The sequence below is a fragment of the Acomys russatus genome, chromosome 30 (assembly GCF_903995435.1).
Source record: "Acomys russatus chromosome 30, mAcoRus1.1, whole genome shotgun sequence".
Taxonomy (NCBI): domain Eukaryota; kingdom Metazoa; phylum Chordata; class Mammalia; order Rodentia; family Muridae; genus Acomys; species Acomys russatus.
In genome coordinates, this window is record NC_067166.1 from 9,466,811 (window position 1) to 9,487,760 (window position 20,950).

A 20,950-nucleotide genomic window follows, 5' to 3' on the forward strand; every position below is an offset into this window, starting at 1 on the left:
CACATGTTTGTATAAATGGCATGGATTTGATCAACTCTAGCACTGTATCTTTTTAAATAATAGTTATTATCATTTAAAGGCAGAAAATTAGTCTTGTTCCATAAGCAAATGTCATAGGACTTAACTTCTCTTTAACAGAATGAAACTTAAAGAAGTGGGTTGATGGGGTCTCAGTACAGTGTCTGCTGCACAAGCATGGAAGCCTGAGTTTGGGTCCCCAGCACCAATGTAAAACAATTGGATGTGGCTGCACATATCTGTATTCCCAGTGCTGGGGGCAGAGACAGCAGCAGGCAGATCTTGGAACTTCCTGGGAAGCTAGTTAAATGGGGCTGGAGAGGTGGCTCAGAGGTTAAGAGCACTGGCTGCTCTTCCAAAGGTCCTGAGTTCGATTCTCAGCAGCCACACAGCTCACAACCACCTATAAGGAGATCTTGTGCCCTCTTCTGGCATGCATGGGTACAAGCAGGCAAAACACTGTATACATAATAAATAAATCTTAAAAAAAAAAAAAAAAAAGGGTGTGGGCCACTATACCTGGCATTTTAAAAAAGTGATTACTGGGTTCAGTGAGAGCCCCTGCCTTAAAGGACTGGGTGGAGAATAAATAAAATACTTAATGTAGACCTTTGGCTTCCATATGCATGTATGCACACCTACATATATACATGTACAATACATACTACAGAATATACACATACATAAACACACACACACACACACACAGACTTATATTAAAGGGAGGGCTATGCATCTATCACCTCAAATTATTCTCAATATAAAGTATCTTGGTGTACAGGCAGCTAAAAAAGAAAACCATACTCAAGAAATTTAATAAATGCCATAAAAGCTTTACATCCTGAGTTGTTTGTTTTGTTCAAGGTGGAGTTTTTCAGTGTTTGTCTGGAAAACATGAATTCCTGTGATCCTTTTGCCCCAACTCTCTGAGCACCTCAGACTACAAATGCGCGCCATAATACTTAACTTGGAAGAGCTGTGGTCTGAACTCCGATATCACAGATCAACCAACCATGAAGCCAAAGCCACTTAAAATTCATCTAAACCCTCTTTTTTTTTTTGGTAACAGTTTGCTAATTGGAACTGGGCACCTAAAAGCAATACTTGTATTTCTTACAACTTCAAAGATCCCTAGAGATCTTAACGGCAGGGGAATTTGTAAGGGTGTAAGTTTGTACTTAGAATGGCCTTTCCTTTTATTTTGCTCTGAGGCCCACCCAACAAAAGACTCAGCCTCATTGCTTATCTCTGACAAATAGCAGGGCCTACAGCACAGGGTTCCTCTTATCTGCACATTCCCCCAGGGCCCTCACTCTGCTGTGATGTTGATATTTTGTGGTTAGTAGCTTCTAATGAGATGAGAAACACCTTTCCCCTTTGAACTGTCAATAACCAAATATGGACTAAATTCTTTTGGTAACTTTTATTAGGACATTTCCCCCCTCTTGTGTATAAATGTGAACTTCAGAATGAGCAGAGGTATCTAAACATTTGACCTGTCATGCTACAGAGTTTACATTATGAAAAGAGGTCCATTAACCAGTTGAATTGGTAAGGCATGGAAGTAGTTGATGTAATGTTACATTTATCTTTTTCTTGAAATTCTAAAAAACATGACCTAAGGAAGTATCTAGGCTTCATTTCCACACTGTTGCCCATTTTCTAAAATTTATTTAAAATATTTGACAAACATGCATATGATGTATATATTGGGGGTATAAATATAATGTTCTAGCACATTCATCTATTTTGGGGAGACTGAAGCAATCTGGCTAACACATGCATAGACTCATATGTTTATTCTGTGGTTTGAACTCTTTTGTTCTGCAAGGATGCAATATATCGCTATTCACTACGGACACCGTGTGGGGGGCAGCAACCCCTACAGACTGATTCCTCTTATCTTACCGAAACTCTGACAACATCTCCCGGAACTCAGGAGATGTCACCACTCATTCCATGTTTATGTGGCTGATTATTAGCTCTTCCGTGGAAGTGAGATCACGTATACCTGCTTTGTTTACGCTTACTAGAATTCATTTGAAAGAATGTCAGTGGGGCTGGAGAGGTGGCTCAGCAGTTAAGAGCCCTTGGTGCTCTTGCAGGGAGCCCTCTTTTGCTCCCCATCACTGACATGGTGGCTCACACCCATTTGTACTTCTAGTTCCAGAGGGTCAGATGCCTCTTCCGATTTCTTCCAGTACTTGGCCCACAGATGGTACACAGACATACATGCCAGAGCAAAATGCTCACATACATCAAATTAACAGACAAATAACTTAATAAATATTTTTAAAAAATGAATAGTGTATCATATGAATCACGGTTTACAGCATGATCTTTGGAGTTTCATCAATATGACAGCTTACATGAGCTCAATATACACTTGCTGTGTGGATAATTGAACAGCGTATAAGCTCACAGCGACGTTATCATTGAAGTGCCCATTGTTTTCCCCCTCTGGGCATGCTATTGATTTCATCAGTACATGTTTGATATGTGATGAAATATTTATGCACACATCAAATTGTCTTATTTTTTTCTTCTATGATGCTGTTTCTAGAAGAAGGGAATAAGTATATAATATATTTGAATTTCAAATGAGAAGATTAAGGGTCTGACTGATTAAATGCCTTGCCACAAGAGTGGACATCCGCTTAAGCTAGCTGCTGCTCTTCCACTAAAACCTGATTATTTTGATGACTGGATGAAGGTGGCCAAGGAAATGCATGCTGGTACTTCACTTATGCGATGAAGAAAATTTATATTAAAAGTAAGACCCTACAGTTTGCCCGGTCAATTGCAGAGCACTACACGAACAAACTCTCAGGTTGGATTTGCATAGCAAAGCCATATGCTGTCTTCATGCAATATGCAAAGCAGCCACCAGGAAAGATTCCCGGTGCCCCGATAGTTCAGAACTTCCTGTCTACCTCACAGAGAATGGATATGATCCGTTCTGTTGTAGTCACTGTAAACCAAAGAAAGCAAAATGATAAACCGAGAGCAGCTCTCCCCAGCTCACTCGCATAGTGACGTGTGTGGGTGAGTATGTTTTAAGCGGGCCTGCACTCACTAAGTGATCCCATTTTTAGCACAAATTCTAGGATATCTCAAGTGGCACACAAGGTGACTTTTGGCAGGATGACAAATTCTTCTCTAGGTAAGGCTGTAGGTCTGCTGGGTGGACCAGAATTCAGGCTCAGTCTTTTAAATCCTTTCTTTAGCTGCCTCTGGGCTCTTTGGTGGCTTATATCATTCACAGAAAACCATAGTCCTTTTGCCTAGGCTTCTTGTGTGAAAGGAGATACTCTTCATGTCTCATTATGGAAGAGAAAGAGAGAGCAGGGAGGGAGGGAGGGAGGGAGGGAAGGGAGAGGGAGAGGGAGGGAGAGGGAGAGGGGGGAGAGGGAGAAGGAGAGGGAGAGGGGGAGAGAGAGAGAGAGAGAGAGAGAGAGAGAGCGCACTAGCCCACATCCTCCCGTCTCTGTGTGTTTTATAGGAATCTTTTTTCTCAATACCAACTCCTTAAGATAGTTTCTGTACATAGAGGGAGACCTTAAAATATGTAGCTCTTCAGGCATTTACAAAAGTGGTTGATTTTAATGGCTAGACATGTTACAAGTACATTACAGTTTTTTTCTATACTAATAAGAATTGGTATTATTTTTGGACTCCACTAAAAAGCCAATTAATTTTATTTATTTATTTATTTATTTTGGTTTTTCGAGACAGGGTTTCTCTGTGTAGCCTTGGCCATCCTGGACTCACTTTGTAGACCAGGCTGGCCTCGAACTCACAGCGATCCACCTGCCTCTGCCTCCCGAGTGCTGGGATTAAAGGCGTGCGCCACCACTCCCGGCTTGCCAATTAATTTTAATGGATTTCACACACAGCTATTTATTTGGTACTTGATTTGCAAAGTGTCCAGAAAAGTTCACTCTAACTTCTGTATCCTAAACCCTGACCAAGGGTCATCTTGGAGCTTCCTGGACATACAGAATCTCAGGTCTCAACTCAGATTTACTTAATCAAATTCCGCACTTTAACAAGCTCCTCGGAGCTCCGTGCGCACAGTCATGTTTGAGAAACACTGGCCTAAAACGCAGGGCTCAGCCTTTGTCTATAAACTGTCCTGGGCTCATCGGATCATGTACGTTAAATGATTTAAAAGGAGGAAAAGGCAATTCTTCCTAAAGCAAAGCTACAGCGCGCAATAACCAAGCCCTGCCTTTTTGTTTAATTCTGTTTTCTAGCGTTTTGATTGGCTGTTGGCCACATCACTCACTACAGTCTCAGATTACATTTCCCCATGGAGGTCAAAGTTCACTGTGTCAAGCGGCTGCAGTCAGTCATTCAATAAATACTGGGGTGAGTGTCTGCTTAGAGACTGTCACCCTCTCTGACCCTTTCCTTTTTTCAAAACAAATGTTTCCACTCTTGTCACCCCTGGTTCCAGGCAGGACAGTGGGGAACTGAAGACAAGGATGAGACAATTTCTGCTTTTCTTTTCTTTCTTTTTTTTTTTTTTTTTTTTTGTGGGGGCCGGGGCGGGGGGTGGTTCCTGAGACAGAGTTTCTCTGTGTAGCCTTGGCCATCCTAGACTCACTTTATAGACCAGGCTGGCCTCGAACTCACAGCGCTCCACCTGCCTCTGACTCCCAAGTACTGGGATTTTTTAAAGGCCTGCGCTACCACACCCAGCCTGCTTCTGCTTTTCTTCAGTGATTTTGCTGAACAGTTTAGCGGCTAGAACATAACTTAGGCACTCAGTCTCCTGATGCAGCTGTGATAGGCCAGTCCTGTGGCCCCAGCACTTTCGAGTGGGAGGCAGGGAGACTAGGAAGAACCAGTCTCACAGTAAACAAACAAGCAAATAAATAAATAAAATCAATTCTGTGGGTTTTAGTTTGTCACATCACTCTTGTCACTGAGAAAAATCATCAGCTGTTGAGACTTACCATTTGGAAAATACTAGAAACAAACCAAGTGATCAGAAAGAATGAACAGGATTTAGAAATGAATATGGAAAATTAGACACCAAGGAATGTTGATCTTGAAGATTACCTTTCTAGGAAAGCCTTACTTGTGAGGAAATCAGAAAGAATATCTTAAGTGCAGTATCACCTTGCAGACCTCCTCCCAAGGCAGAAATTGAGAGAATGCAATGAATTATTAACTACTCTTTAATTTGCTGCCCTGGTGGGAATCAAATGCTTTTAAAAAATGAATGTTTTGAATACTCAATATGTTAATGGTTATATACATTGCTTTATGGGACAAAACCTCTAGAATACGCTGTCTTGGTGTTACTGTTTATTTTTCAATATGCCATGACTCCCAGAGCCACAGGGCTAAATTTGATGTTGTTGAGATCAGGGCCTTCTGTGTAGCTCACAGTTGTCCTGGAGTCTCCATCCCCTACTCCACTGTCTATACCCCCAAGAGCTAGAATTATAGATGCACATACACCACCACCCTTAGCTGGCAGTAGGACTAGACTTTGAAGGCTTTAAGAAACAGGACTCAGAGTAACAACCCAAGCCACAGTTAGACATCTGCAGACACCACTTAGAAATTCATGATCAAATTTGGTATGGTACAAGCTGAGCCTGGATCGACATGGTTAACTTGATTGATAATGCCAGAAGCCAGACCGAGGTCATGGGTGAGGTTGTCATAAACTATAGAAGGAATTGCATAGGAAGGCAGATGAAGCAGCAACAGAATCTTGACACTGAAAAATAATAATGGCAATAACAAAAATGGAGGTGATAAAAGAAAAAGCTGCTTTGCATACATGGATAAAATGTTTGAAAAAGTAACACACACTTATGGTACCTTGACAAATACCCTGTATTTGCTGGCACTTCAAAATGGGTTGAGGTGGTTTAGATCAAGTGTAAGGTAACTTTTCCAAGATGTAACTAAAACCCTGATTTAACGTGGTTATAGGGCATTACAGCTAGAACTGAAAATCAGAGATAAAAATTAAAAAAAAATAAAATAAAATGAATTATTTTTCACAGTTCTTGATAATTAGGGTTATTGTTGGATTAGGAAATAATAAAAATATTATGATATGCTTAAACTGAGCATAATGGTTAGTTTTAGTCAGCCTGACACAACGCCGAATCACTAGGGAGCAGAGTCTCAACGAGAGACTGTCTAGATCGGGTTGGCCAGTGGGGATGGCTGGAGGGAACAGTCACAAGTGCATTGATTGGCAGGAGAAAACCCTGCTTATTATGAGTGACAATCCTCTCTGGACATGCAATCCTAGGAGTCCTGCCTACGTACAGAGAGAAAGCTGAGCATAGGTAGGCAAGCGTGCATTCATTTGCTTTATTCTTGGAAGTGGTGCAACTTGCTGTTTGAGTGCTTGTCTTGGCCTCGCCCACTAATGGACGACAAACTGGAACTGCAAGCCAAAGTAAGCCCTTTCTCCCTTAGCTGGCTCTTCTGTCAGAGTCTATTATTATAGCAACAACAGAAATGAAACTGGGACAACATTGAATATGCACCAAAGAGAGGGAAAAATTCTACCTTTATATCCAACCAAGTTTGGCTTTTTTTTTTTTTTTTTACAATATTGTCATTTTTAGTCAATAATGTACTATTCATTATGAGAAGACATAAACTATAAATGGCTCACTGTTACCCATGCTGTTCCTAGACAAATATCAGAACACTCAGCTCTGTAAATGAAAAACATAATAGCTTCATTCATTAAAGTGCTCACACTGTCAGTGAAAACCCACATAGCCTATACTTTGGTGAGTGGGCAGAACACCAGAGTACTACTTTGGGGGCTTAAAAAAAAACAAAGTTGGAGTACTTTGAAATCCTGTTTGGAAGTGTCAAGGAACAAATACAAGACCTACAACTGAGAAATTCTACCCTCCAGAATATACTGTTTCTGTGTATGTACACAAACCTACACAAAATGCCTGCGTATTTGTTTGAAATTATTTGGTGTGGGTCTAGTCACAGTGGCTTCAAACTGGAATGTATGAATACTTATTGATAATGGGATAGGTAAGCAAATTGCTGTTGGCTGTTTAGTGGAATACCACCACACTTAGAAAAGCCTACCACCGTGCAACGCAAGGCAAAAGAAACTTGAGAACACAAAATTGACAAGGGAGAAAAAAAACCCTGTGAAAGTTGTTGTAGTTATGCGATTGCATTCCTGTAGTGTTTATTTTGAGTGTGCGCGTGTGCATGTATGTAGGCATGGAGACTAGAGGCTAATATTGGATGTCGTTGTCTTCAATTCCTATTTCATGTCAATTTTTGAGACAGGGCCTCTATCTGAACCCGGAGCTCGCAGTTTTGCATACACTGGATGGTCAGTGAGCTCCAGGGATAGCCCTGCCTCTGTCCACCGCGTCTCCATCAACGGTCTTCATTAGGCTTTGGGTGAGCACAGCCATGCCCAACTTTGTACCTGGGTGCTAGAGATTGAAAGTTGGGTCCCCAAGCTTATGTGCCCCCTGAACCATATCCACAGCCTTCATGTAGAGTTCAACACAGTCACCATGTACTGGTGCTACTAGAAATCAGGGCAGTAGCTACCTTCTTAGTGATCAGAGCAGATCCTTGGGAGCAGTTTTGTTTGGTCTAGATTAGGGTGTTGTGCTGTTTTGCATGAGCAGAGACTATTGTGCTTTTGTCAATAGTAACCCAGTTGCATTTTGGGTCACAGAACTTAGTAGGCAAAATACTTTCAAAAAGAAAAGGCAGAATGAATATAAACATTAAGTTTTTGAAAACTCTCCTATCTTAAGCAGGAATTTCCTCCATTCCTTCCTCACTGTTTCTACAAGGTGCCCTGCTACCCTTTCTTGTGTCCATTGCATGGATTTGCTTTGGGGAGAGAAAGTGCATATTTATTCCCATGTATGTCAGAAATCAGCACACAACCCAGCAGTTGGCACAGGGTCCTCTGCTCTCTTCACAAAGAGAACCAAAGGACACAAGTGATTCTATCAGAGTCAGTGTCCCTGACAACCTCCCTACCATCTGTGGTTAGGCATCTTAGATGTTCTAACAAGGAGCAAAGAGGCAAAGTTACGGTGGGAAACATCTCATCACTTTCCAAGGACCTGTCAGATGTGAGATGAAGCTGTGTTCTGAGGATGAGTATAAGCTATTTCCATCCCTTAGTGCCAAGATCCCAGCAGGAGCCCTTCCTGCACTCAGTGGATGAGCGCTTTGTCCCGGGTCTACCCAGAGATGGCGGGAATGGTCCGCTGTCTTTTGTTATGTTTTCCTCTCTCCCAGAGTGACCACCCACTCACTAGAGAACGCATTTACATCATCAAATTAATGTGATTGTTCAACAGGACATAAATCATCCCTTTGGATGAAAACATGGATCAGATTCAGTTAATTTTTCATCCTCTTCTAAACAATGCTATGGTTCTGAAAGAAAAAAAGGCCCTGAAAACCAAGAATATTTTATAGACTTAAGCCTCTTTTCTCAGCCAATCTATTTTGCTTCTCTCCATAAACAAACCGCACCGCAGCATTCTTTAAGCATAGCAGTGTTCAGCAGATAATGCACAAATCAATTAAAGACAAACTAATTGCCAAAAGGGATCAAGCGACCAGCCTTATGAAGATAATATTTACAGGCATCATGCTGAAAATGTATGTGTGAGCGAAGAGCTTGGCCTGGCCAGCTTTCTTTCTAATGCACGACTTAAAACTTGTATGCTTATTTTCTTTTCTTGGTAAAGGTCTCACTAGATAATCCTGTGTGTAGACCAGGTTGGCATCGAACTCATAGAGATGGGCTTGCCTCTGCCTCCCAGGTGCTGGGATTAAAGGTGTGCGCGTGGCCATTCCTGACTTGTATGATTACTTTGGGAAGTGGAGAACTCATTACCTCATTGACTTTACACTATGACATCTGCCTTTTGCAGGAAAATGTGCAAAAAGACCTGGCAAGCCCCAAACTCTAATGCTGTGGCTGTACTGTTGATGTTCGATTTTAACTTCCAAGTTTGTTTGTTTACTGTAATATTTCCACATGTGAACCTTTAGGAGGATTACAAGACATCAGTAGCAGAAAGCGCATTGTCCACTGTCCCTTCCACATTTTCGTTTCTTTGCTCTTCTCCCTTCTCTTCCTCCTCGAATTTCCACAGGGAAGGAAAAGCAAAGGCATATTCCCTCACAAGGTCACGGTCCGACCTACCTAAAACAAGGTCAGTGATGGGGTTGGTTTCCACACAGTTCTATTACCGAGGTGCAACCAATTCTGAGTTACAGGTCAGATGCTGAGGACTGCAAATGTATTCACGGATGCATGGATGGTCTGGATTCATAGTTAAATAAATGATCATTTTTCTTGTTGAAGGCTTTACTGATTTTCCCAAGCAAAAACCTCCCTTTCCAATTCTTTTTCTTTCTTTATTGTTAATATGTTTCCTTTCTCTAGAGACCTCATCCATTTTGCTCCTGAAGGGTTAGTCATACATCAGTCATAGAGGAGTGTTGAAGAAGTCGGCCACAGTTGATACCAACCATTGCCTCTTAGGAGTATTTATAAGTTAGTATAATCAGCAACCAACTATCTAAGATTACAGAAAGGTAAAATCAAATCAATTATATTTAAATGGAAACAAATACTCAACATTCACTACTTCTAAATAATTAGACTACACAGCACTATCATGCGAGCCCCAAGTATCTGCCCTGGCTCGCTGACCAAAGGCATTGACGTACATGGCTTCTGGGTTGAACGAGGCTGACATCCGGAACAGGGATTTTAACAGGACACAACCTACAGCTCCTTAATCTATCCAATCTATCACTAAACATTCTGTACCAGAAATACAACAAAGAGATTCAGGGTGCCCCATGCTTACCAGGGGGGTCTGAAAATTATTCCAATGCATATATACTACATATTACCAATGTGTATCAAACACCCTTCCAGGGAGTTTTATATACAGGAAGAATAAAGAAAAGTCACTGCTATACAGAACTTACATGCTAGGGCTAATAATAGCTAACATTTGGCTTCATGCTGTTTATATACTGGGAACTTCTCACAGCCAATACAGCCCATGCTACACTGTTTAAAACAAGAGGAAACCGGGTCACATGGATTTAAGTAATTTTTCTAATGTCAAATAGCGTCTGTAAGTAATGATGTGGAAATTTAAACTTCAGTGTTGCCGCTTTGGTGCCAGCCAACTGCTTTCCACTTCCAAGGTAAACTTGTGTGCGTGTGCAAAGTGCCTGGAGGGACACTGTCTGTAAGTCAGCTAGCTGTGTGATATGATTCTGAGACCAGACGAGGTCTCAGCAGTGACAGCTAGTCTCTAAACATATTTGAAAAAGGACATCACAAAATTCATGAAGTGACAAGGGAAGTGTAGAAAACGCTATAAAAGAGGTGGCAGGGAAGCCTGCCTTTGCGCACATATTTTCCCTCAATCTGCACAATGACCTTATAAAGTAGGTGTTTTCATTTTCCATTTATAGACATGGCATTGGTTTCTGGAGGCCAGGAGAGCTGCCCAGCTGAGAAATCCAGAGCTGGCGCTTCAGCGTGGCGTTTGGCTCAAAAGCCAACACTACCTAGTCCATGCTGTGTCTCTCCATAAAGTAAATGACTGATAATATTGTCATTTTTTTTATCAGGTATCAATGTTACCTATCGGTGATTTTTTCCTTGTCAGCTTAGTACATATTACTCACAATTTGGGGTACAATAAAAAAAACTAGTTTAATGATCAGGATAGTGCCAGTAGGATGGATATGCGTGCTGCATGGTGATGCTGACCTCTCTGAGTCTCCTGGCTAATGAGCAACATTTTTGCAACAAAGTTTTACAATATGACCAGTGATTTCTGTTAGATGAAAAAGTCAGACTGAAGTCCAAGAAGGTGGGGGGTGGGGGTGGAGGTGGCGTAGGGAAACCTCAGGAAGGAAACAGAAACAGACCACATAAAACCAGTTTCACCCTTTCTCCTTTCTCCCTCCCTCCCTCCCTCCTCCTTCTAACTCTTCCTTCACCTCTCTTTCTCTAGTTCTTTCATTCATCCCCGTCCAGCCCCCATTTGGATTTTTGAAACAATGTGTCGCTCTAGCCTACCGTTATGGACCATTATGGACCATTATGGATGGAGAGAGATGCCCCTTCCTGCTTGTCCTCTATTTCTCAGCTGCAGCAGCTGTCTGGTTCATGTACTCCTTCATCCCTTCTGTCCATTCTGCCTAAGAAATACTTTGACACTGGGCATCTGGTGCAGTAGCAGGATGCACAGGAGGTTCTAGCTTCTTTCCTTAGACCTTAGATATGAAAGCAGTTATTTTGTTCCAATGCTTTTCCTTAGCACTGTGTTAAACCACTATGCTTGGTCTCTATATATTAGAAAACTGAGATCATCGAGCCTATTGTATCACATACTACAAATAGCATTAACCTCCTACTATATTTTAGAATAATCATCTCACTATTTTTCTTGCAGCTAGGAGGTATTATTTACGCAGGGCAGGATTCTGATTTCAGTAGTCTAAAGGACTCACACAAAATTCCTCCTGGTGTGGTAACAAGAGGATCAACTCCAGAATCTGAAGGTGGAAGGGTAACAGCTCTTGGGTGTCTGGGTTGTAGGATTGCCTGCCGGAGTTCATCCTTGGCAAGCTTTCACATACTGTCTAGCTGATGAATCCATTGCCGGAGGCTGTTTTATAGGACTACATGCATGAGATAATGAATATCTCTGGGAATGCTGCCTAGTACAGGCTAAGCACCTGCTATAAAATGAGCCCTTTCCCCTCCTCCTCCCCTTCCTCTTCCTCTCCTCCTCTTCCTCCTTCTTCCAAGACAGGGGTTCTCTGAGTAGCCCTAGTTACCCTGGAATCAGCTCTATAGAACAAACTGACCTCAAACTCACAGATCCACCAGCCTCTGCCTCCTGAGGGCTGGGATTAAAGGCCTATACCACTATGCTCTGCTTAGCTTCTATTATTATTACTTTTTAAAATCCTGATTTCCTGACACTCTATGTATGGTCCTTGATTTACAAATCTCCCGTTCTCCCTCTACTATTTGACAGCAATTGTACGCGACCCTCTCACTTACTCTAAGGAATAAAATGAGATGAGCTGGGGATCACAAGAAACACCAGAAACAACCTGAGAAACTCTAGTAATGAAATAAATAGTGTGCAGGAGCTGCTCATTGGACCCGGAGAGTGATGCTCCAGATCTGCCAATTTGCTTGTAGCGCTCACACCCCAACCTGAGGGAAGAGATCTAGTCAGGGTTTTCATGAGGACATTGGCAACTGTGATCCCACAGTCTATTTCTTAGGTATAGTAAGAGGTAAGGAGAAGCGACAGACCATGTATTGTTGGAGGACCCTGCTGTTTGAGGTTGCAGTCCTCCCAGGCCAGAAAGCCATTCTGAGCTCAGTGTTAGATGGAGGAACGCCCTCTCCCCAGCAGGTCCCCCTGCTCTCTGCCTGACTTCATCTGGAGAGTGCCTTTAGACATAGATGCCCCTAACCACATTTGATATACAGCCTTTAGGACAGTTCCCTGCTAGCTCTTCCTTCCCTGCTCCTATATAGGACAATTAGGTGCTGTGCTCCGGTTCATATGATAGGAGCGTGCTGCCAAGTGCAAGTCAAACATCATTACATGCCTAATTTTCAATCAATTACATACACCTACCTTGGAAGCCCCCCACCCACTCCCCAAAGACTATATAAGCCTTTATTCTCCCCAAGTAAAATTGAACTAGCTCCCTGAAGTGGTTCTTGGAGTTTGGTCATGGCACTTCGCCTTCCTCTCCTCCTGCCTTGGTGAGCTAGCGGCAAACAGCCCCCCACCCCCACCAGGGAAGAGAAAAATCACAGTGCACTTTCCTATAAGCCCCACTCACACTGTTCTGAGTGCTGCTGTTCTGATACCTGCAGTTCAAAGAGATAGATTGGAGCCTGCTTTCCCAGGGAGTGCTTTCAGATATCAAAGCTCTTTTGCTTAAACGACTTTTCCTTTATCTTTCCGTAGCACAAGACTACCTGTGTCAGTCTATGGTCTGACTGTGCATGGCACTCTGTGCCACTGTGAGGTGGTGAAATATTTACTTAGTACTCCTATGACAAGAGGTGCTAGTATATGCTCAGTGTGCTTAACAAATTACTGTCTTGGCAATTCTGCTAAAACTCTGGGGAGGGAAAGATGTTGAAACAACTTACAAAGTTGAGTCCACCATATTTTCTGAGGATTTCAGTTTTTGTAGAGTATCTTGTGACCCCTATCAGTTCAGGGGGCAGGGCAGTTAGAGCCATTTTCTGCCAAGACCTGTGTGGCTCTCCTGAGTCAACCCCTGTGCTACCTGGCTGTCCCTAAGAGAGACTTTTTATTTGCATGTCACCTAGCCCATGGCTGCTATGTGAAATGTTCTTGTGAACATCTCCTTCTGAGAAGCCAAGAAGATGAAAGCTTTATGATATCTTCTGGTGGGAAGACAAGGCAATCTCTATAACAGTAACACTTTATTTACTACTTTCTTGAACATTACTGGAATTTTCAACATTAACACTTTTTCTAAGGAAAAAAAATTGCTAGTGTTTTCCAGCTAGAGTTCTTTGAGCTGCCAAGCTTGTTAAGTCATTGCCCCAACTTGATTCTCACATTATGGTTCCCTTAACCCTGTTATCCAAGATACTAATTTTAAAAAATCCAAAATAAGTCATCCACATCACTTTTTTACAAATCTAATCTATTCTTATCTCTTCTTCAAAACAGGAGTAAGAGGCCTCTCTAGCGAGGTGGGTCTTACACAACAGGACAAAACCGAGGGGTAATTGCTGAATACCTTTGAAAACAAAGCCACCTTTGTAAGCAGCTCCCTGATGCTGACAACAATCCTGGAACTTTAAACATGGTTGGCACTCCATTCTGAATCCACAGAGGAGAGTTTGTTATTATGTAATCCTGTCCTACTCCCCACTCCATGATCCCTCCCTGCCTTCTGCCCCTATTAAAAGCATGTTTTTATTACATTTATCTATATACATGATGTGTGTGTGTGTGTGTGTGTGTGTGTGTGTGTGTGTGTACATGTAGAGGTCAGAAGACAAATTTGAGAGGTCTCTCATTCCTCTATGTGGATTTCTGGGAAAGAAATCTTTCAGCTCTAGTCACCAGCTTTCTCATTACTTTTTCTTTTTCTATGAAATCAAACTTACTTTAAACAGCTATATATAAATATTTTGGCTTTTTTTTCTTAAAATATATTTTTGCTCACAAAAGACTTGTCATTAATGAAAATCTAATATCAAATCTGTCTTGAAAACTGTACAATTATCTAATAGTTTGTTTCTCAAGAGTCACCATACTCTACACATACATGCTTTCCCACCACTTTAACAAATCAGACCCATTAGCTAAATTTTGTGTCTTACAGATGTGCCTTGGAAACGGAGCCAAAGAAATGCATTTGAACTTAATTCTCTGAGTGCCACCTGCATGCTATATTAATAACCATTTCATATTCAAAGAAAAATGTGATACAATACTATGCCCATTTAAGAATCATTACAGAATATATAAATATATAATATTGTCCCCAGGGAAAAAAATCTTACATGGGATAAATTTAATGAAGAAATACTGGCCAAAAGCCAGATCTTTCAGTTGGTTCAATAGTGGAATCATATCCAACACCTTTTAAAGGCCCAGGGAAGCTTGTTATGGTCACACTTTAAAGAATATTGTATATTAAAAAGAAAAAGGGAAAATTCTTAAGGTGTTTTGAAATTAAAGTACATTGTAAATATTTTTAATAAGAAATTTATTGCGTGGCTCAGTGGTTAAGAGCACCACCTGCTCTTCTAAAGGTTCTGAGTTCAATTCCCAGCAACCACATAGTGGTTTACAACCATCTGTAATATCATGCAATGCCCTCTTCTAGCCTGTGGGTGTGCATGCAGGCAGAACACTATACATAATAAATAAATAAATAAATAAATATTTTAAAAAGATAAATGAATCTTTAAAAAAAAAAAAAAGAAATTTATTGCTTTGACCTCAAGGAATGCTATGCAGTAGAACTGATTATCCTAAGATAATCATAGCATGTATGTGCATATGCACACATGTACGTGCGTGTAGTCTATAGATATACAATGATTCATTGCGGACAGTTTGCTTCAAATGTAAAGCTATATGATAGTGGCGGCTTTTCACTATCCTGTATCACTGCGGCTGTATTCACAATTCTTTGGAGAGCTGAGAAGTAGCTGGCTGCCTTGTTATCTCCTTAGCCTTCCACTCTGATTTGTGAAAGGCATAAGTGTGAGAGCTGGATTGTATGCAGTACGCAGTGACATCAGGTAAGAGGGAAAGGCAGTGTTCTAGTCAAGTGTCAGGCTCCAAAGACTTTGCATTCTAGTTGGTGAGACAGTGTAGAGCCCACAGCAACGAACACAGTGCATATAAAAAAGTTCAATTTATCATTATGCAAGGAATTGACAAATTAAGAGGAAATCAATGAGTGATGAAGTCTCTCAGGTTTCCTAGAGGGACTAGCCCTTGACAGTTACCAGAGATGCTGTCTTCAGCCTTTGATTTATTATAAATAAAGCAGGTAAGAATTAAAGTGTGGGACACACCGATAATGGATGATGGAGAACACTTCTTCACTTACTTGTAGCAGGACACATACTTGGAAAGGGCCAGAGCTCGACCAAGGATGCACCTATATCTTTGATTTTTTTTTTAAAAGGAACATGTCATAACTCATTTGTAAGTCAAATAGAACTTCAGCTCTGCCTTTTTTTTTTTTTAAAGTATCTCAGATTCTTTACTTCACCGAGCCATAGATTTCTTCCACTCCATCGACTCTGCAGGCAGAGATCTATCATGCTAAAGAACTTGCTTTTAGAACTGAATGTCAATAAAAAACCTAGAAAGCCATATCTTGGACATGGGCACAATAATTTTCGAGACTCTGAAATGTTCTGATCATTCAATGACTTATAGCCAAGAATGAGATGCTGATAATAAGCAAAGCAGACACATTCCCTGATGCAAAGTTCTCATAGGCATGCTTTCCAATACTCAACCAAATGTCTTAATAAATTAACATCACTATGAAAATGCTAGTTGTTGTTTTGTTTTCCTTCTTTTAAGATGGAAGTTGGTGAAAGCACTACCTACACATTTTGCTGGAAACCTTTTTTATACCTTGATAGCATTTGTTTACAGATTTAGTATTAGGTCTTTGTAATTTGCTGTCTCAAATTTTTCTTGCTCACTAAAAAAAAATTCTAGAACAAATCTTCCTTTCTGGTTTTAAGCAAATAAACCATTAATGTTTTCATCCAAATTTAAAAGTTGTCTCTGTAGACAACTAAGAACATAATTTAACTCAAAAATAGTGCATACTTCTGTGTGAGCTTGAGAGTCTCTGAATTTGCTGCAGCTGACCTAAATAACAGAGACCCATCCTTAAGATTGTGCAAGCAACTTCATTTTTGCTTACTGTTGTTGCTTCAGCTCCCAGCAGTACAGCCAGGTATTTGGCTCAAATTAACTAGGTTTTGCTGTCTAATTTGTAGTGGGCATTTAAAAAAATATGATTTCCATAGAAATAATTAGAAATACAAGATTAAAGAAAGCATTAACTTTGAATGTACGGTATCTCATTCTGTGAGACAAGTTTTAAAGTGAACCACCATGTGGACAACAGAGTTAGCTTCAGCTTTTCAATGTGGGTTTTAAACTGTAAATGACCCCCGCTGTGGTTTTACCACTATTGTTTGCTGATTTCATGAAATCAAAAGCTGTTCTGGGTGGTTAAAGAGTTCAATATCTTAGCGTTTAGAAAGGTTGTTTTCAAAGATAGTGATTGATTAGGCAAGTGAATTCATTCTCCCCCTAGATCCCAGTACTGTGACTGGCAGGCTTTTTAAAGTTTTCCTCTCAGGTCTGAGTGATAAGCAACTTCCTTTGACTTAGGGGCGTTTTCATATACCCCTGACTACTTCAAACACTGACAGTAACTCAGCTCCTATTTCAAACTCTGGCAATTAAGGCACCCGGGTGAATTAAGTAGATCCACAAAGCTTCCTTGTAAGAGACCTACAGCAGCTGAGAATGCCTCCCTGGCCACCGAAAGAAACCCGCCATACCTGTAGGACTTCGAGAAACGCAATCTTGTCCTACTTCTTGGAGATGACCGTGGCACTGTGACTCCCAGGGGATCCCAAACAAAAGCCATTTGTAAAAAAGGGTGCCAAGATCCACAGAAACAGCTGTCAGAGCTGGTACAGGACCCTGGAGCGGGAAGGCCCTCCGGGCTGCAAGACGCACTTGTGGCTGCATGAGGGCATTTCTTCAAGTGTGGTGGTATGCGCTGACAGAGAGGTGACAGGCTGCTGAGGCAGGGCTGGAAAGGGTGGCCAGCACTTCCTGCTGTGTGACACTTGCCCTTTGCGACAGAGCTTGCTTCACCCAGACTTTCTTTCGTTATTAATGTGAGAAACACTGCCCTGAATATTTTCTTTTAAATACAGCCCAGATTAAACAGTACAGCCACATGGCACTCCTGAAAAGCATAGCATCGCGTCCCTCCCCCCCTCCCCCCCCCCCCCCGCCACACACACATGCAGACACAGAAACTAGTAGGTACGACTCAATGGGTCCCTTTTAAATTAAGTATGAGTGTTAAGGAGTAGGGACTAGAGGGTGTCATTCAAGAAAAAGGTAAGCAAATACTATGAGAAACTTGATAAGCAGTATCAAATTTCAAAGTCTGCTACCCAAAATGATTTTCCTTATTCCAAATTCTCTTAGATACGTGGATGAATGTCACAATTAGCAAGGCTTCTGTGAGGATTTAGTGACTGTTTAAAAAATGAAAACAAAAACAAAAATAAAACCTGTCACCTTCGTGCCTGTCAGTCAATGTGAGATGAAAACAGGCAGATCACTTTCAGTGCCTCTGGCAGCTTTTCCTTCAAGGAGGTGCCACTGTGTCACCTTGCAAAGTGAGTTAAAAAGTGTGACTCTGACAACGGGAGATCTTCTGGTCCCTAGAAACAGTTCTTCACTCTTAAAAAGATCCCATATGACAGTGTTCTTTCAAGTCACATAAAGGATGGCAGAGGAACAGAGTTCAGCCACATGGTTTATGAGGCCAGCACATGGCAGGGGGACATATATTTCAAGATCTACTCAGGAAGTCAGAGGACCCTGGTGTCGTCCTTGTCACTCACAAGCCAGTGGTATTTAATGTTGACAAATGCAGCATAAGTCCAGCAGTCCCTGACTAAGCTCTGCCCTGCCTGTGACCTCCATTGTAAACCAAGTCAGGGCTCCTCTGGTCCAGGATAAAATTAGGGAAGCTTAGAGAAGCATGAAAAGAGGTTAACCCTCTCTGAACTGGACAAAATTGGCCAGTTTCCCAAAGAGACCAGATCCACGCCTGCCAAAGTTAAAGACCCCTAACACTCACTCTTATAGACCAAAAATGTGCGCAAGACTCCTGGAAAAAAAGAAAAAGGATTAAGACGTTAAACAAGGTGCTTATTTTCACAATAGCATCAGACACAGCAGAAAGAACCTGAAACAGCTGCATGCTTTGAAGATGCGTAAAACAGGAACATTTCGACAGCTGCATTCCTGTGTGTTATCTGACTTACACACTCTAAGAGTAGGTTAGTATTATCTGCCCGGCACATCAATGACCCTGATGTTGAGAGTTCCAATCCTAAGAAGCTTTTCTGGGATTAGCTTGCAATATTTTATTGTTTCACAAATGGCCTTTGTACTCTTAAGTAAGGACCTGTATTTCATATGAGGAAGGCATGTCCTGGGATTCTAAGACAGTGCCCAGGCCTAGGCCATCTGTCTTTTTTGTTGCCTGAAGTCTCACAGTTGCCAGTTTGTTCCCATCGATCTATTAATTTCCATTTTGGAATAGCTTTTGGCTAACAATGCCGCAGAGGTGAACAACACTGTTGTTTAGCAGAGTGGCTTGTATGATACGGAAGCAGGACAGCATAGGTTGGGAGCGCATGGGAACGTGAAGGGCTCATGGGAAGTGGAGTCTTGTGTATGAAGGAAGAAGAGGAACATAGAAAAACAAGAGAATGCCAGGATATTTTCATCTCTCATAAAAATTAAAACCTTGCTCCTTATAAAAGGTTTTCTTTACACTTTGCTGGTGGAATAGTGTCACGGGCACCTGTAGAAAGCTTCTGAGCCCCCAAACCTCACCTATTGTCACAGCTCTATTCTTTAAATTTCTAAATTACATTAATCTTATTGGTGTACATGTATGGTATACGGACAATACATATATGTCAGAGGATAACTGGTAGGAGGAAGTTGGCTCTCTTTCTTTCTGACATGTAAGTCCTGAGTGTTGAACTTGGGTCATCAGGCTGGATGACAAGAACTTTAGCGTATGGAGCCATGGGCTCAATTTTTCTCCCCAAGAGTTTCATTAAAAAGAAGATAAACTTTATCTTTCAATGAAGACAATAATCCCAAATAGATTTTCACTAGTAATTAATTTTCTTTGTTTTTCACATGTGTGTGTGTGTTATTTTGTTGATTTTTGAAACACGGTCTCACTCTGTAGCCTTTGGTAGCCTGTAAGTTGCCACCATGCCCTCTCCTGAACTTACATTTTAAAGTGAAAATTTCAGTGTTTTTTTTTTTTTTAGGACTGGTCATTATTGCACAGATGTGAGAATTTAGGCAACTGGAAACTCAGAACCCAAACAAACAGAATGCTTTCTGGAATGTACCTTTGCTGTATTTATATTTCTGCTAGCAACTTATAACTTTCACTTCATACGTGTACGGGTAGAAGGAGAGTCAAAAATTGTAAATATTTTAATTAATTTTAGAGGGACAAAACCCTTTTCCTTTTAAATTCTTGTTGTTATATACAGTACTCATGGACAGAAATCTCAAAACAAAACAAAACAAAACAAAAACCCCCTAAAGATAAAACTCATCCCAATAGGTGGAATATTCAATTTTTATCCCCATGATTCCTAATCTGCCTCCAATCTTCACCAAGCACACACCACCTGCAGCAGCTTGAACCTTATATTCTGCACAGCTCTCCACGGAACAGCTTTTTTCCCCATCTTGAATGGTTCTACCAGTTTTGTTTCAAGGTTACAGATGCTACAAATGACAGATTTGGGTTTTGGTGTCTGACTTAGAAACTCGGAACCTCCTCTTTAGGGAGGCAGCCATTCTAAGTTAAATGAGACCCATGGATATAAATATGCATGCATTTGAATGTAAGCACACATGGAGGCCATTTACTTCCACACCAAGTCGTGAGTTAGCACGACTAGAGGGGACTGGAGGACGTGGAGCAGAGCAGAGAAACAGAGTCACGCTGGCGGGGCTGTGGGATGTTGAAATATGCTGCCTCAGGAAACCAGGGCAGTCAGATAAGGGGGTGTCAGGGTAATGCTGCATTTTGAAATAGCTGTTGGTCAAAGACTCAAAGCTAGAAGTTACCGAAGCAAGCGTTAGCCTTGGAGCTATCAGCGACCTCTGATGAGAGCAGACTTTTAACATTTGGATTTCCAAGACCCGAACACTGTCAGATTACAATAGATAGGCTTATGTGTGGGATTTCACTGGGCGTCTCAGCCTTGGTCAAAAGGTAATACAATGATGATGGTATGAAGATAGTAACGACAGCTGCCAGAAGCAGAATTAGCGCCCAGGCATGAGCCTCTTGGTTATCCTCACATATACACAGCTTAAAAAAAAAAAAAAAAAAAAAAGCAATCAAAGAAAGAGAGAGGCTCTCAATGTGGAGAGGGATGAAGGGGTGAGGAAGTAGTTAGGAGGAGTTGTTATGGGAGGAGTTGAAGGAAGGAAAGGGGGAAAGTTTCTAAATTATATTTTAATTAAAAATA

At 41.3% G+C, this 20,950-nt stretch overlaps 1 protein-coding gene across 10 annotated transcripts in view; it reads right to left on the reverse strand.

Annotated features, from left to right (window-relative positions):
• Positions 1 to 20,950, reverse strand: part of Pde4d (phosphodiesterase 4D) — a 1,424,262-nt gene that overhangs the window by 287,509 nt on the left and 1,115,803 nt on the right. The window contains exon 1 of one of the 10 annotated variants that reach the window (XM_051172558.1): positions 17,186 to 17,308. The exons of the other annotated variants lie outside the window; for them this stretch is intronic. Within the exon in view, the coding sequence (XP_051028515.1) occupies positions 17,186 to 17,274 (89 nt within the window). The 5' untranslated portion in view covers positions 17,275 to 17,308. Of the gene's footprint in view, positions 1 to 17,185; positions 17,309 to 20,950 lie in introns of those variants that run through there. 10 annotated transcript variants of the gene reach the window in all.